The sequence below is a fragment of the Betta splendens genome, chromosome 9 (genome assembly GCF_900634795.4).
Source record: "Betta splendens chromosome 9, fBetSpl5.4, whole genome shotgun sequence".
Classification (NCBI taxonomy): domain Eukaryota; kingdom Metazoa; phylum Chordata; class Actinopteri; order Anabantiformes; family Osphronemidae; genus Betta; species Betta splendens.
The window spans coordinates 22,713,895-22,731,534 of record NC_040889.2 but is presented as its reverse complement, the minus strand read 5'-3'; the positions used below and the strand labels follow the sequence as shown (position 1 = coordinate 22,731,534).

Sequence of the window (17,640 nt, the reverse complement as noted above, 5' to 3'; positions counted from 1 at the left end):
CGCCCAACGCTCCTTCTGCTCTTTTCCTCCTCATCTCATCGTCAGCTGCCGTGACTCACCCCTTTCTCTCCAGCTGCCGTCGCTCGCCCGTTGTTGCTGCATCAACAGAGAGTGTGATGACGGCCGGTGGAAGCTGATTTGCAAATAAAGGCTGTCACAGAAATATATTTCACAAAAACTCCACACGAATGCGGAGCACAGTCATGGAAACAAAAACCAAGAAACTCTGGATGTCACGGCCTTAAATACCTGGTGCTTTGAATATGGAATTGCTCACTTCCTGGAAATTCAGCATAAAGAGACAAAAAGAAGGAGTTGAGTGTTTTTTAAACGTCCGTCTCCTGTACTTACGCTGCAATCTGTCATTCGTGCTACATCACAAAAACACGCTGCCCTCCGGACACCGCGTTACAATAACCCGCGCTCGCTAATAGAGCTTAATGGTGCTGCTTGTTGAGCTGCCTATCAATCACCCGGCCGCCGCGCGAACGCAGGATTTACTGCTCCGCCGCCAATTACACGCGTGTCCGCATGCAAACATCACGCCTCCGCGCGTCGTCCGTCAACCCCTGCACACGTGGACGTGACGGCGCCGCAGCTGGAGGCTGTTGACTGCTGCCAGTGGTAAACTTCAATCCAGCGCATGGCTAATTGGCTAATTGGCTAATTGGCTAATTGTAAATGGTGAACGACCTGCTATTTCATGTACTGTAGCACCTTTCTGCCTCATAAACACTAATACTGTAAATACTACTGTCAGAGTGGTTGTGCAGCTTAACCTGACTCACCTTTGGGGTTCAGTGTCTTGCCCAAGGGCACAGAGTCAGGAATGGGCCACTATTCCTGTGGTTGGTGAAAATTTGGTATGTATTTATTGTAAATGACCAAAACATGTTTACGAAGCATTAATAGATATACATCCACTAACACACTACCAAATACCTCGCATACTGTGGATGATGCTATCAGTCTTAGCGTGGGACAGCTCATCAGAGGAAGCTCGGCCAGGCTTCCCATACATGTCCCCTATTGCATTTCAAGCGGAGATTGCAGCGTTTCGCACCGTAATAATCCCCCTCTTATCGCCGTCATCGAGCTGCATCGCATTACGCTCCATAATGTCCATGTTTCTTAATGCACAGCCGGGTGGTGAAGAATTGGGTGAGTGGGGTTACAGGGCAGCAGAGCTCACTTTCTGGCATGTCAGCACTCTCGCTCAGAGGTCACAGGCCGTTTCCTCCTTGCCGAGATGCCTTCGCGACGTCCCGGTGACCTCGAGGCGGCCGCCTGTAACGCGAGCTTGGGACGGCGTTGTTCATACGCACGCGGGCTGGAAAGCAAATGTATATCCTATGTCATATACTGTAGGAAGGCCATCAATTATTCACGGGCCAGAGAAATGTTTTATATTTTTGTTCTTGAGATGTGAAATGAATACGGAGCCCGTATCACCTTCATTTCCTGCACCTCTGTCGTTCCTACGGGCTCTTTTTCCTGGTCTGTCACAGATGCTTGTGTTACACAACCTCCCTGACATATTTCCTGAATCAAGGAGGAGAGACAAAGATTAGTTGGAAATGGAGACAGGGAATGGAATGAATGTGAACACTGAAATGTTTTAACATGATTATCCACCGGCAGCTTCTTCGCATCGCGTTGCTGTGACATACAGTTACAAGGCAGGACTGTTCTTTTCATAGTGGACATCAGCCAAATACATAGAGAAGCCTGTGTGCACTGTGAAAGTGACTAATTGGCATTAGTGTACGTGTTCTTATTACGTGTCACTTCATTGAAATGTCACTTCTGTGCACAGACGCTGAAGGAGGCGAGCGAGAACGCCAGGAAGGACTTCCACCGCGAGGCCGAGCTGCTGACCAACCTGCAGCACGAGCACATCGTCACTTTCTACGGGGTCTGCGTGGAGAGCGACCCGCTCATCATGGTCTTTGAGTACATGAAGCACGGCGACCTCAACAAGTTCCTCAGGCACGTCACCGCTCCTCATCGTCGCGGCCGAGCCGAGACCCGCAGCTGTAGGGACCGTCTCACAGCCGCGTCACAACTTCCCACCTCTCCCCACACAGGGCTCACGGTCCGGATGCGGTTCTGATGGCCGAGGGCCAGACCACCAGGCCCGTGGAGCTGACCCAGTCCCAGATGCTGCACATCGCCCAGCAGATAGCGTCTGGCATGGTCTACCTGGCCTCACAGCACTTTGTGCACCGTGACCTTGCCACCAGGTTTGGCCCCTGAACGCATCATACGAACACATCCACGATTCTTTTAGCCACGCCATTAACGCGTGCTTGTTGTGTAACAGAAACTGCCTGGTGGGTGAGAACCTGCTGGTGAAGATCGGAGACTTCGGCATGTCCAGGGACGTCTACAGCACGGACTACTACAGGGTAGGTGTATGTGTCAATATCTTTTCTGGCCCTTCTCTCAGCCTCCCTCCTCCCTGCTGCATGGGCGCCGCTCCACTCCCCTCCTGCATGGGCATGAGCGCTACAGCGGGTCGCGAGACGGGCCCTGCACGCCAAGCGGGCCCGCGCGGTGCAGCTGTGTGCGAACGGCTGCGATGCGGGGGAACACTGTACGTTCAGCGAGGCTGGCGAACACTGTCGACGAACCGGAGGCTGCTCGCTCCGAACAAACGGCGAGTCAGCATAATTACATCAAAGGAAGAGTGGATTCTGAGAGCGCTGCTTTGTATTGTTTGCCAGTTGTGACAGTGAAAAATGCATCTTGAATTTACTACAGTCATAAAAAACAGTAACAGTCTTTATATGTGTTTTTTTGAAAGTGACAAATATGTCATAGTCAAATCCTTCCTGGCTGGAAGTGGTCAGAGGTCTATAGGATCTATTGTCTAGAACCCGACCACAGAAACTCCAGCTGCCCAGAGGCTGATGAGGTGAAAAGGTAACAGTAACAGCTGGAGGAGGCTTCAGCGCCTCTGTTCTGAGTCAGTCGGACGCGAATCATTGGACTGACGCGGCGTCTGTGGCAGGAGACCACGGGGAACGCCAGCACTCACCCAACCAGCGTTTCAGTCAAACAACAAACCGCAGCATTTTCATTTAGACGTCGCGACTTGGATTTAATACGAGGTAGAAAGATAAACGGGACAGGAGAGGAAATGAAGCTGTTTTTAAAGAAGGTGTGTGTGTGTGTGTGTGTGTGTGTGTGTGTGTGTGTGTGTGTGTGTGTGTGTGTGTGTGTGTGTGTGTGTGTGTGTGTGTGTGTGTGTGTGTGTGTGTGTGTGCGCAGAGACAGCGAGATAGAGAGACGTTCAGTACTGAGAATATCAAAATACAGGCGCACGAGACAAAGCCGACATTGTGTTTTTTCTCTGCTCGACAGCAATCTGTCATCTTTCCAAGAGGCAGAAATCTAATAAATTGCACTGACTGACTGATATTGACTGTCCATTTTCTCTGGCCTCTTCTCCCGTCCACTGTGACACGCTGACATGAGTGACAGAGACACTCGGGGAGGAGGGAGGGAGAGGGAACAAAGCAGCTGAGCAGTGAAGCAAAATCTGCAGGACGTTCAGAAAGATGACAGTTACCGATGAGTGTGTGCGTCACTGACTGACACGTTGGGTTTTCAGTGTTTCGCTCTATGTGGCCACAGGAAAGGTACGAAGAGAAAGTCCCCAGGCACAATTAGTCTGCATTATGCATTCATTGGTTTGAAGCAGTAGCTTTCTTTTGTATCACCGATGACGACACACAGCAGCCTCCCTCCTCCACCTCCTCCTCCTCATCCTCCTTTCTTTTTCACCCCTCCTCAGTAAAACTGAGCGCTGAGGCTGTCGTCATGGCAACGGGCAAAGGCAGCAGCGGCGAGCCTCTGAGTTGTATCCAACGTTTCTCAGGAAGAAAAGTAATCAGAGAACTTGTGTTTAGTATGCTGAGGCAGTAAAGGGGGGTGGGGGGGTGGGGCTGGAAGTGTGGGAGGTGAAACGAGAGAAAGACATGGATAAGAGACAGGATGGAGGGAGAAGGGTGGGAGACCAGAGCGGGTGAAAGCCAGGGCCAAAGTAGATGCACAAAAAGAAGATGTGGCAGAAACGGAGCCATAAAGCAGCGAGAAGGAGGCTGCAAAGGCAGGAGCCACCGAGCAAGGCATCAGAGAGAGAGGAGCACAGGACGGTAACAGACGCAGACAGGCGGCAGCAGGTGCGGTGGGAGGCCGATGCATCCACCCATGCCTCAGCATCCAGGAGCCAGAGGGAGGCGGAGCGCCTCGACATCCAGTCATGCTTTTGCGTCAGACAGGAGCAAGGATGAGTCATAGAGGAACTGGAGCACCCCCCCTCCCCCCCTGCCCCCACCTCCGCCCCCCGTGCGTATGAGTGTGTAGGAAAATAGAAACAGGGGCGTCGGACTGAGGAGGCTGCGGTGACGTCATCGAATCCCCTGTTACACAATGAACCTGGCTGTTCACACACGCACACACCGGAGCCCAGGTCCGTGGGGGTGGGGGGGGTGGGGGAGGGGCTGCACTTGGCATTAACCACGGTCAGCGTGTATTTATTGCCTATCTCCCCGAACTGATTTCATGCCCAGAAGTGTAGGACGGATGGAAATTAAACTTTAAGCCGCTGACGCAGACAAAGACAACAACAAAGCAGAGCTGAATCTCGGCAGAGTCATTTTGCCGGCGTGATGTTACGGTATGTTCGTTGTTTTCTAGTCGCTTCCTTTTACAGCCCATCTCTGGGTCCGGATCAACGCAGAAAACCCGCGGTTTAATGGAGCAGCTGGGGAAATAACAGCGGAGCGATACTTTTAAAGCAGAGAACAGCAAACGATGCTCTCTCAACACTAGACGCGAATCAAACACGCCAGTAGCAGAAAGTGTGTGTTTGTGTTGCTCAGTTGTTAACAATCACACACACACACACACACACACACACACACACACACACACACACACACACACACACACACACACACACACACACACCAGCATTCTTGGAAAGAGTTTTAGTTTCCATAGCAACACACAGGGCAATTAAGGTTCCTGTGTAATGAAGAGTAGGGGTTACATTAGCCCCTCCCACATCACATCCCATAATGCTTTCCTTCGGAGGGGTCTGTTCGCCATGGATACCGCGGCCTCCAGGAAGTCACTACAGGGAGCCCGCGACCCTCCTCTGCTCTAGTTTGGAGGCCTTCCTGGAACAGCGGTCCAGCCGAATGCTGCATATTTATAAGACGGAGGGAGGGAGGGAGGGAGACAGGCTGGGAGACGGGAGGGAAGGTGAGAACGTGCCGGCGAGATGGAAGGGGAGATAAGGGGGGAGAGAGGGAGACGGGCCGGTGATGAAGCCGCTGACAGCCAGGAGAAAACAAAGAGCGGACCCATGACAGGGAGTGTTCGCTCCACCAAAAGCCAGAGTTTCTGGATATTTGATGCCGGTTCGGTTCTTTCCCCCCAATAAAAAAAAGATTTGATCTGAGGCAATCCCTCCCTGCTCCTTCCTCCGCTTTCTCGCTCAGCGCAGCCTCGTTACAGCTTCACTGAAGAGAAACCGCCCCCTTTGTTTTTCCACGCTCTCAAAACACACACACACACACACACACACACACACACACACACACACACACACACACACACACACACACACACACACACACACACTTAACAAACATAAGATATAAAAACAGCCAGAGACCAGTATTAATATTTCAGGCCATCAGGGGAAATGATCAGCCATGATGAATAAAACAAAAAGACTAATGGATGTGAGCAGACACATCAGTGAATAAACACTGTCAGTAGAAGCCACGATAGAATAGAATAGAATCGTTTCTTATTGTTATTGCTTTTGTGTGGCCATGTTTTACTTCACTCTGGCGGTGACGCACGTTTTAATTTGCCGGGAAATGCCGATGACTGGCAGACGCTGACAAACGTGGCGTTGGAGGGAGAGAAGCGAGGAGCGCGCGACGAAGAGGCAGATGTGAGGAGACGTTTCCGACACGTTTCCGTCCCGGCGAACCCGACGGCTATCTGCGCTCGGCGCGTGACCGTGCGCGTTTTATTGCGCCATTAAATAACCCACCGACTAACGCAGAAACAGGCCGCGTGTGGGCGCCGCGCCGTAAATAACAGGCGTAAACCGCAGAAAATGGATCGAGGAGCGACGGAGCGCAGAGCGGCCGGGAGATTCACGTGCAGGGAGGAAGTGGAGCGGGAACAACATCAATACGCAGTGGGTCAGTCGGCACCGGTCCACGCAGTCCTGACAACACAACTTTATTACAGCTGCTTTACTGTGGACGTTTACGGTGTTTCCTGTGGGATGGACTCAGCGGGTTCAAACAATCAGACAAGAGCGTGACCACGTGGTTCCCGGGCCCAGTCTTGAATGGGATCAGCTGATTCTCAGAATTACTCAAACTCATTATTTGGGTGTAAGTTGGCTGATTTAAAAATGTTCTAAATCATTAAACTCCCAAATCTGATAATTTTAACACTGGATTTTCCAAAATGACCACATTCAATCATTTCAAATATTTCGCTGACTCCTATGAAGTGGCTGATATATTTTCCAACATTCATTCGCGTGACCCAGCATCTTCTCTGGCTGATCACACACTATTTTTCATGCATTATACTCTAATTGTGGTGCGTGTGTAATTGCATAGTGCATTGTGAGCTCAGTGTTTTATACCCTCTTGGTTTGGGCTTGATGCGGTCTACTGTGCCATCCCATCAAGCCTCGTTCTGCTAAATGCCCCAGACAGCACTTTGGAGGAGCCAAATGTTCGCCGGGCTACTTTTAAAATAAATTAAAGTTCTTGAGTGAACCTTTTGAGAGATGTGAAAAGCTACGTGACCACGCATCCCAATCCGGAGGAGGCTGAAGGTCATTACAGGTCTCACAATATTCATCCGCGTCTCCTTCTCACTGGTCGTACTGACGCCATCTTCCCTCTCTCTCTTTCCTCTCTCCTGCCTGTGTAAAGGTCGGAGGTCACACCATGCTGCCAATCCGCTGGATGCCCCCCGAGAGCATCATGTACAGAAAGTTCACCACGGAGAGTGACGTTTGGAGTCTGGGAGTGGTCCTGTGGGAGATCTTCACCTACGGCAAACAGCCGTGGTACCAGCTCTCCAATAACGAGGTATGGAACGCAGCGCGGCCATCTCATTTAAATAATATGTGGACGGACATCAGGCTCGGGAGCCAACAGGATGTTGGACGTCCCTCTTCACAAAATGCCTCATATATGTCCCATAAATCTCTAATTAGGACTGGGGCGCCTTTCTTTACAACCAGCGTACAGTGAGTCAGGCAGTGGCGAGGGATTTCCACCAGGAACAAAAGCGGGAGATCCAGATGTTATCTAACACTCAGGAAATGGGAAACAATCGTCTCAACACGGTGTGAATAGAATAGTTTCATTGAGTGTAACAGCCGTTACATAATACAGCTCCTTGTTTTGGGAGATTAGGAGAAAACAGATGATAAACATTTGACTTCTACACTAGGAATTAAAAGGGAAGCGAGCACGCGGCTCAGTAAACAGCGGGATGTTGTTTCCTTTTACTGCCCCGTTTGTGTGAAACACGCCACGCTGTTTCCTCCTTCACCTCTTCACCCCCACATGAGCCACGTTGTGACCTCAGCTCTGGTTACAGCCTTCTAACCATGTCTTGCTGCAGCTCCAGCCAAAATTAACCTTTGCCCTCGTCCTCGTGTCGTCTTTTCATGTTCGGGTTTATTAAATCTCTGTCGATTTGCGGCCCAGTCGCCCTTTTAGCCGCGTCTGATGCACAGATATTCTTTTACACACAGGATGTGAGACTTTAATAATGTACCCGATGACCATCACAGAGCTGGTGCCTGCTTGATATGCATAATGATAACATGCTTATAGGTGGTCGCTACTCATTTACAGGTGCTGAACGATCAATTTCAGGCATTGCAGCTGTTGCAGATGTGAGGGCTTGACAATAACGTCACATGTACCTTGAAGAGGAAATGCTTAAAGGGCCTAATTACTGTAGGCTAATAACGTTATAGCCTCTTTCTGAGCCAGTGGCAGAGAATGGCACCGCACACGCCTTGGACTGTGGACAGCTTTGCTCTGCACACAGCAGTTAGGATTCTCCTTCATCTGCAAATCCTCGTCCTAAAGCCCATTTATTTGAAGAGCGCAGCCTGTGTTTCCGCACAAAGCCTTTTAAAGCAGCGATGAAAGGTCTAGTTTGGCTTTTAGGCAGATATTGACGCTATCACAGAGAAGGTGCTTCAGGTTAGTGCCCAGTCATCTCCGCTGCAGTTTGAACCGACAGAAGCAGATACGTCTGATGAATGTCTGTCTCTGTCGCCCTGCAGGTGATAGAGTGTATAACCCAGGGCAGGGTGCTGCAGCGCCCCAGGACCTGCCCTAAGGAAGTGTACGACCTGATGCTGGGCTGCTGGCAGCGGGAGCCGCACATGAGACTCAACATCAAAGAGATCCACGGTCTCCTCCTCAACCTGGCCAAGGCCTCACCAGTATACCTGGATATACTGGGCTGAACGCAGGAGGAGGGAGGAGAGTCCATGGCTGAGTGTGTGTGTGTTTAGGTGAGGGTGGTCCGTGTGTGTGCGTGTGTGTGTGTGTGTGTGTATGTTAGGGTTGGCATGGCAACCTCTTAACGCGTGCAAAGCTCCTGCAAGCGTGTATGTGCAAGGTGCTGCTGTACAGGATGTGAAGTTGTTATAAAACTCTTAAAGGCAATCACAAAAAAGCCGCTCAGTTCATCCCCATTCATTTCTCTCCCCTCTGCCAATTTCCTCTCTATTGTGCATCTCGACTCCTTCCCTCCTTCCTTCCCGAGGAGACAGTAATTTAGCTTCTGGAGAAAAACAGCTTCTCACGTCTTCTCAAATGCTTTAAACTGACTGGGGCTGAATTGATGAAACCTGATTAACAGGACTTTAATTTAGTGACTCATCCCTTCGCTGCTTGTAGGACAACAGGACACTTGTAAAATTTCGAGGCGGTGCGGCTTCGGGGGACGAGTTTTTTTTTTCCCAGCAGCTTCGGTCCTTCTCCTGTAAATATGAGACTGAACAATGATGAGACGTCTCCACAGAAACGGCTCAGCGAGACGTCGAGCCACAAACAAGAAGTGTTTCGCCCCTCGCTGTCTGTCCCCTTTGTCTTTCTGTCTGTCTGTTTCTAAGAAGGACACACAAACATTAATGCCAGTATTCATCCAAGATGGCGTCTGAGCGATGATTAACCAAGATTGACGCGGAACAAGTTGGAGCAACTCGCCCGATGCAGGAGTTGACGCGGCGAGAGGATTTCCGGTCGGGCAATTACAAAACAACAACACGAAACAAGCCCAACGACAGAATGCTAATTGAGGCAAGTTGAGGTGAAGACTAGAAATACAATCTACTTTGCTTTGGGCTACGATATCTTCAAATGCAAAATGAGTTCATGGACATGCACACTGCACTCTTGCACGCCCGCTGCTCAGGCCTGTGCTGCGCCGCCATGCGGGACTTTTTTTTTTAAAATTTCGCCCCCTCGCAGTAACAGATGTGATGTCAAGTGTTCATGTCAGAGGTCAATTGATTCATTTGTCTGCAGCTGTCCGACGGTCCGGGGGGGTTTGGTGTTGGGGGGGGGGGTACAAGTTGCTAAAAGAGGCTGGGTTTTGAGCGGTCGCATGTGTGTGCGGCGGCGCTGTAGAAGGTGTGGTTCATCTGGTCAACCCATATTAAATCATCAGAGCTTTCAGCACTCAGACATCCTTGAAAACCACATCTGTGCTGGAGGGGATGCACACACGGGCCGTATTCTTCATCCCGTCATCCCTTCATCTTCACACACGCGCACACAAAGACACTCAAAAACGGGCCGAGAAGGAAATTGAATTGTGCATGTTTTATTATTTGAGCGGTGCAGTGCTTTAGCCGGGGCCTGTACTCTGTAATGGTGTAATGTATATTTCATTACAGCCTAATGGGCTCCATTAGCACAGTCTCCTCACAGACATTCAAGACTTATTGTTTTATGGCCGAGAAGGAAGGGACGGAGAGACGGATGGGAGTGAAGGAGGAGGAGCAGAGGAGGAGAAAGAGGAGCAGAGGAGGAGGAGCAGAGAAGGAGAAAGAAGAGCAGAGGAGGAGGAGCAGAGAAGGAGAAAGAAGAGCAGAGGAGGAAGAGCAGAGAAGGAGAAAGAAGAGCAGAGGAGGAGGAGCAGAAAAGGAGAAAGAAGAGCAGAGGAGCAGAAAGAGGAGCAGACGTATTAGAGCGTATTGGAATAAAACGTAGAGGATGGGACGGAGTTCCAGCAGAAGCGACAGGGTAGAGAGGAGGAGGCGATGGCAGGAGAAAACAGTGAGCAGGGGAGAACAGGAGGTGTAAAAGTCCCAGAGCAGCGAGTAAGAAACAACTACGACGTCACCACTGTGGCCTGCAGCTGCTCCGTGAGCCACAACTTCAACTTCACAGCCCGATCACGTTCCTGTGGCTGCCCTCAACCACACACACACACACACACACACACACACACACACACACACACACACAAACACACACGCACACACACACACACACACACACACACACACACACAAACACACATGCACGCACGCACACGCACGCACGCACACACACACACGCGCGCACACACACACGCACGCACACACACACACACACACATATGCATTTTACTGGCAGCTCACAAACAGCTTACACTGAAATTAACTCAATAATTCACCACACATGCCCGTTATTGGAAACCACTTCAGTCACTTACAGGACAGCTCGCGTATCGGCCCCGACGCTGACAGACACACTGTATATACAGCAGCGCGCGTGCATGCAGCCAGATCCATTCAATGTTTTGCGTTTTGCCGAGGCATATTTTACTCTTTACAGTATTAAGACGTCAAAGTCACTGCAGCTTCACTTACAGCCATGTGAAACATCTGTCTGGAATTATGAGATGTTTATTGGCAACAGCGCTTGATGGTATCGATGTTTGTGAACTTGAACTGTTGATTTTATTGATTTATAGCATTATTATTTATAAACTAAGGACAATTTTTTGTACATTTCTTTCTATATTTGAAGTTGCCTTTTGCAGCAGCCAACTGAATTTGAACACTGTTTTTGCAAACGTGCACTCTGCTCTTTGAGTGTGTGTGTGTGTGTGTGTGTTTATGTCCGGCTCCCTCTCAGCGGCGACGCAGCCTGTCCTCGCGTACCGTGCTCTGCAGCAGGCAGCGTCCGCGCCTGCAGAGGCCTCACTGATTCTCGCCACCTGTCCGAGCATCAGTCGGCGCGAGGGCAACGTCGACGCATCCGTCTCGGCTGCACTGTGGCGTGGAGCGCGCACTAATTGGCGTTGTTTAATATTTCAAACGCGTCTCCACGCGATGAAGTGCAATAACGGAGGGCAGGGTGTGCGAGGGCCCGCGGGTCAGCTGGGGAACACTGTGAGACGCGAGCGAGCGGGCGAGCGAGCGCGGAGAGGCGGGAGGCGGAGCTTCGGCCCGTGCCCACCTGCTGCGTTTCCCTGTTAACAGAGACAAACGGCCTAATGAAGCGCGTCCAGTTACTGTAGGCAGCGGTGACGTCCTGACAGGCGTAGGAAGAGGTTTGTTATGCTGAAGACTGTCAGCAAAGTGCTGCAGCAACACAACCCTGGAATACACTGGTCAAACAAGCTGAAAACAGGAGGGACCGACAATCACAGACTTCTCTCTTTTCTCTCTCTCTTATTCAAGTGACCTACTGTAACATAGACGATTCTGACAACTCCCCTCTTCTATGCTGCCTATACTGTATGTGTTTGGTCTCTAGAAGTGTTACTTTCTTTGAACTGCTTTTTTTAATGTACAGAGAAATTAAATCACAGCGAGAGGAATGAACAAAAATAAACACATGTACAAAGTGACTACGTTTGGGGAAGACGCAAGCGTTTGCTGTGTGTGTGTGTGTGTGTGTGTGTGTGTGTGTGTGTGTGTGTGTGTGTGTGTGTGTGTGTGTGTGTGTGTGTGTGTGTGTGTGTGTGTGTGTGTGTGTGTGTGTGTGGCTGACTGATGACAGACATCCCAGGCCGGGCTCCGACTTTAACTAGACACTATTTCAAATCCAACGCGAGTCAACAATTCGACTTGCTGTCACTGTTCGCCGATTTGTGATGAATTATTGAGGTTATGGCAGCTAAGATGTATGGAAGTGCTTGTTTTCTTTATTCATACGACTCAGAATGCAGCCTTCTTCGCTACACAATTTACGGAAGCCTGTTTTATTTTGTACATCAGCAATATTCACTGATTTTCTCCTTCGCCTCAGTTTAACTCCCACATTGTGCTGAGTCTGAACTTCGCCTTGACTCACTGGACTGAAGCATATTCCTCACACAGTACAGATACACATCGCTACTAAGGGAGTGTTATGATCCATATCACATTTAATTCTCTCTCTCCTACACCCGTAGGCTAATAGAGCTGAAATACCATAAAGGTCATATTCTAGATTACCTTTGTGCTTGGATGCTTGTGGAGGCCCAACGTCCTGACGAATGTAATGCCACTAAAACTGCTTGTCTACAAAAAAGAAACTGTTATTCCTCTTCGTGTTTCTTTGGATTCTCTACTGTGATGAGAGCGTTGTAAACCGGAGGAGGTCGCGTGGATTTTTACAAGCGAAGCGAAGAACAAAGATCGTGAGGCTTCTGTGTAAATCTTGACTAGTCTGCCTAAAACTGATCTACAGAATGTAAGAAACACCTGTATCAAGCACACAAGGTTAATGAAACCTGAAAAGACGCTTGCAGCCATCTGCCGCTGGTGAACACTCGGCCAAACACACCAGAGGGAACTTGTACAGTCATATTTTTGAGTGGTACAAATGATCATAGTGGGTCATGATAGTAATGATGCTGATGATGATAATCATGATGATGATGATGATGATGATGATATTATTTCTCCTCTGAAATGGACCAGTCTGTCGTGATACAATGTAATTAATAAAGAGTGTTATGTCACATAAAATTTGCGTGTGTGTGTGTCTGTGTGTGTTTGTATGTGTTTGTGTGTGTGACGGCAAACAGATAGAGGCTTCCAGCATAAGCATCCAGACATGCTGGTCAGAACAATGTGCTAAACGGAATCTGCTGGAGTGTTTGAGTGATGCCGTGTGTCTTGGCTCTTTTATTAATCCCACTACAAATCCAGCGTCTTTTAAGAGAAAAAACTGACTCTGTTTGCAGATTAGTAGCAGGCCGAGGGCTTTGGCAGGGAATTGTTCAAGCAAATTGGACAGGAGCGCATGTCTAAATCCCTGGCGCAATTAAGCAACAGCTGAATTAATATGTTCTTACACAGAGCTCTGTCCACAGTTTATCTTTTAATAAAAACGAGGTTGGAAAGGAAATAAGAAATGCATGAGGCAGCACAAAATTCACCTATAGGTCCAAATGGGTCAGTGTGTAAGAGGGAGGATGGGAAGGAAGGGAAAACACCTAGTCTCAGCACACTGTACCGTGTGTGTGTGTGTGTGTCAGTGCTGTACAGTGGGGAATTCCTGGACTCAGCACTTCATCCTCATAAATAACGCTTTTAATCAACACACACACACACACACACACACACACACACGGTTGTAAAGATGAGGTGGGCTGTAAAAGCTGATCTACTCTCGGTGAGTCGAGTCCAGAGGAGCAGCTAGCGCTCTAAGACTGAGTGGCATCTTCACGGTGCAGCTGCAGAAACCAAAACATCCTGCGTCTTAAATCCATCTTAACATCTGTATCACAGCATCTTCCCTTCCTCGTGCCTCAAAGCGGCACAAATACACCACCCGTCATCTCAATTAATACACGATTAACCTCATTAAGTCTGGTCTGAAGAACAAACTGTAGGCGAGACCAGAGGATGAAGGCAGAATATAAGTAATTTGCCTTTTAATTACTTTAAAACTGATTACGTTAATTTAACACTAATCTGCTTTGTGGATTATTTTTTCTCGCTGTTTTGGCAGCTTGTAAAGACTCGGGTTTGAGCCTGAATGCTCCATAAACAAGACAAAAACATGGGAAACGCGGAGAAAGCGGCTGCGCCATTGTGACTGGAGCAGACGATGGAGATGTGAGCGTGGAACTGATTACAGAGGAGACAGGTGAGATGTGAGTGTATGAACAGGCAGGGAACCGGGAGCTAAAGGGGACAGAAGGAAAAGGGCCCAAAAAACAAGCACGAGGCGAGATCCGGCTGAAACAACAAACGTGTCAGAATGATCATTGAAGGGAAACACGCACAGACTCAACACAACCGCGAGTCACAGATGAGCCTGACAGCTGGTGCAGGTCCATCGGTTCAAAACAGCCACCAGCGAACGCTCCACAGCTGACGTGATGTGATGAGACATCATCTGCGGATGAGAAACATTTAGAAACGGGAATATTTTCAGCTCGACCCACGGCGCGAGAAAACTGTCGGACCGCGTTCGCATCCGCACCAAACACTGTGTTTTACGTACGATTTTAATAAAGGAAAAGTTTACCACACACGACGCGTTTTACTGTTTGAATCATCTTTATTCGCACGTTCGTGTTCTGAAAACCAACCTGACAGAGCCTTTGAAATTAGTGGAGCGACACGAGCGCACGTCGCCCGTCAGCTGACCCGCGCGTGACCGACGCCGTCGCCGTCTTCCGGTCCAGGAGGGGAGGGTTGCCAGGTCGGAGCGCATCCGAGCCCCTGACGCCGCCGGCAGCTGCGGCCTGCCTTAATACTATGCTATTAGCCTCCTCCTAGAGAACCTAAAAGCAGCGGGGGCAGAGCCACTCCGGCTCCGAGGGAATCTGTGATTAGCGCAGAAACAAAGGCTGCGATTGAAGACAGACACCAAAAAACGTGATTCAGCCAGAGATCAGGCAAAATGGAGTAATTAGATATGTTTAAAGCGACGACAGACGGTCATTAGTGGCGAAGCCCTCAGTGATGCACCTGTGTGGTGACATCATCGGCACCAAAGGAGCGAGAGTCTATAAAAATGTGCATTAGTGACTTCTGACATCAGGTCAGGGTTTTCTTTATTTCTGTATGTAGCTGATGTTATTTCTAATGAGGAACAAAGGCACAAATCATGCGTTCGACTTCTGTTTGTGACTCGTGAATATGACGGCAACAAATACAGAGATACTGTAAAATACGAAACATTTTTCCAGATCCCTCAAATGACCTTCGGTGAGAAAAGCCCTCGAAAAATACACAAGCAGGCTTTTCCCCCAGAGGAAAACATCAAAATGGAGAACACAGGAGAGAAAAAACAGGACAAGCTCGTGAACGGGGCCCATTCCTCATCCTCAGTCTCCTTCTGCTCCTGCAACAGTTTCCTGTTCCAACAAAATGGAGCAGCCAGTGGCTTTATCAAGATTTATGGGCCAAATCATCATTGGAAATATAAGCCACTTGTTGGGGCACAGGGGGAGACGGGGGAGACGGGGGAGGAAGGTGAGCGGGCGGCGAGAGAGCAGGACACGGCGCTGGCGGTGGAAGACAGACGAAGGAAGGAGGAGAGGCAGGAATCAACAGAATGTTGACGTCCCGTTTGAAAAAGCCGTGAGACAAAAAAAATAAAACACAGACGGAGATGGCTGAATGTGCCGCGTTCACGCTGGGGCTTCGGCTGAATGGACCGGGGGATGAAATCAAAGTTCACTGAGCCAAAAATAACTTTATTGGGGTGTGAAACCCTGAACAACACAACATGGGATAAACCTCCTCTGTCCCATCGATCCTGTGGGAAACCGCTGAATAATAAAAGGTGGGAAAGACACAACTGTGATCAGAATTCAAGCTGTGAGGCGTGTGATAAATGCCAGCGCTCATTAAGTTGCAGCCTGTGCCACCGTTAATACAGAGCAATAGCACGCACCACGAGAGGACTGTGGAGCCGTGGGCTCCTGCAAACTGAGTCAAGGGACACAAACTGGCCTAAATCTGCTTCATCTGCCCTTTCCTGAGACTTTAACGACAACCTGAGCGCGGCGAGCAGTGGTGACAAGAAGCATGAGGCGAGATGGAGGGAGCAAACAGGGACACACACAATGCAGGGAGAGAATTTCCTTATTCGTCCGTCACAAATGCATCTGTGCAGACAACAGAGGCCAGTGGGAGCTTTTTATATGTTTTTAAATTGAAAAGCAATCAACTAAATACGGAACAAACTCCAGGAGAGGAACAATAAAGCAGGACAATGGAAGATGGGGACGCAGGCAGCCACATGCAGCGCCGTGTGGAGCGAGGGAGCGAGCGAGAGAGCGAGCGAGCGAGCGACGGAGCGAGGGAGCAGGGCAGTAAACGAGGGATGGACTTTTGATGGACTCTCATCTGGAGTGTTTATGACGAGGCAGCGCCAGCAACGTAATGAGTTGACTGATCAATCATTCCTACTTGCTCGGCTGGATCAATAGCACTGTTTTGACATCCTACATTAAGCTCTAACTAATTGCCAGATTGCTAAATGCTTTTAAGAAGGAAGAAAAAAAAACATATCCAGGGCAATCAATAGTGCAATCACACCAGCAACTCTCCTGTACTGGCAAGGGAGGAGTGTGTGTGTGTGTGTGTGTGTGTGTGTGTGCGTGCGTGCGTGCGTGCGTGCGTGCGTGCGTGCGTGCGTGCGTGCGTGCGTGCGTGCGTGTGTGTGTGTGTTTGTCTGTCTGCCTGTGTTAGCGCTGAGTGTTAAGGGCCAAACAGGTACCTGCCCCATGAACCCCAGGCCTGTGTGTGCTGCTGGCAGAGCTGGGAGTTGTGGTCAGGGGAGGAGAACAGAGCGGCGCCAAGTGCTGGTGTGTTTAGGGTTTTAACACCCTCGGCCTCAGCGGGGTAGTTAGTTGACTTGGCTCACAGCTTTGTGGCTAAACCACCAAGACTCTGACTAAAGACTCATATGAGCATGAAAAGTATCATCTAATGCTAAAATACTGTAGGTCCATGTTTTGCTTCTTCAACACCACGGTACTGGACAGATTATCTGACAAGGTGTTTAGAACCTTAAGCTTAGTGGCTAGAGGTGGACGTTTCCATGACAACTCAACTTCACCAGGTGAAGGGCATGTGTGTGTGTGTGTGTGTGTGTGTGTGTGTGTGTGTGTGTGTGTGTGTGTGTGTGTGTGTGTGTGTGAGGTCCAACATGTTAGATGTTTCGGGCTGGGGTCTAACTGGGTCTAACTGGGTCTAACTGGGTCAGCGTAGCACCGCTTGGCAACGCTGGGTCTCTTCTCCTCTTCCTCCTCGGAACAGTGGGGCATAAACTCATTTTCATGAATTTTTCAGACGAGTGGCTGAAGAGCCTCTCTTCTACCGAGGCTTCATCCATTTTTAACCAGCAGAAACGCGCTGGACAAAATGCCACAGATTTAAAGTGCAGGCATAAAGGTAGCTGACCCGGTGTCTTATGGTTTTTACAATTCCCGTAACCTTTTTTTACGCCCCTCCATTCAGGGGCCGGCAGTGAATCCACACAAGGAATGACAGTAAACGGAGGCCTGGGTGACGACAAGCACACGCATACGCAAACACAAACACATGAATATCACTAACGCTGCAGCTCCTCTGTAAAGTGTTTGTTTGCCAACTTGTTTTACTCC

General features: G+C 49.5%; 1 protein-coding gene across 3 annotated transcripts in view; it reads left to right on the top strand.

Moving 5' to 3' along the window:
• Positions 1–9,336, top strand: part of ntrk2a (neurotrophic tyrosine kinase, receptor, type 2a) — a 46,971-nt gene extending 37,635 nt beyond the window's left edge. For 2 of the 3 annotated variants that reach the window (XM_055511547.1, XM_029161119.3), the window contains 5 exons: positions 1,817–1,989; positions 2,088–2,243; positions 2,324–2,414; positions 6,987–7,145; positions 8,363–9,336. In XM_055511547.1, coding sequence (XP_055367522.1) covers positions 1,817–1,989; positions 2,088–2,243; positions 2,324–2,414; positions 6,987–7,145; positions 8,363–8,548 — 765 coding nt within the window. In that variant the 3' untranslated portion in view covers positions 8,549–9,336. The remainder of the gene's footprint in view (positions 1–1,816; positions 1,990–2,087; positions 2,244–2,323; positions 2,415–6,986; positions 7,146–8,362) is intronic. The other variant, XM_029161120.3, reaches the window with a different exon arrangement.
• Positions 9,337–17,640: the final 8,304 nt, after the last annotated feature.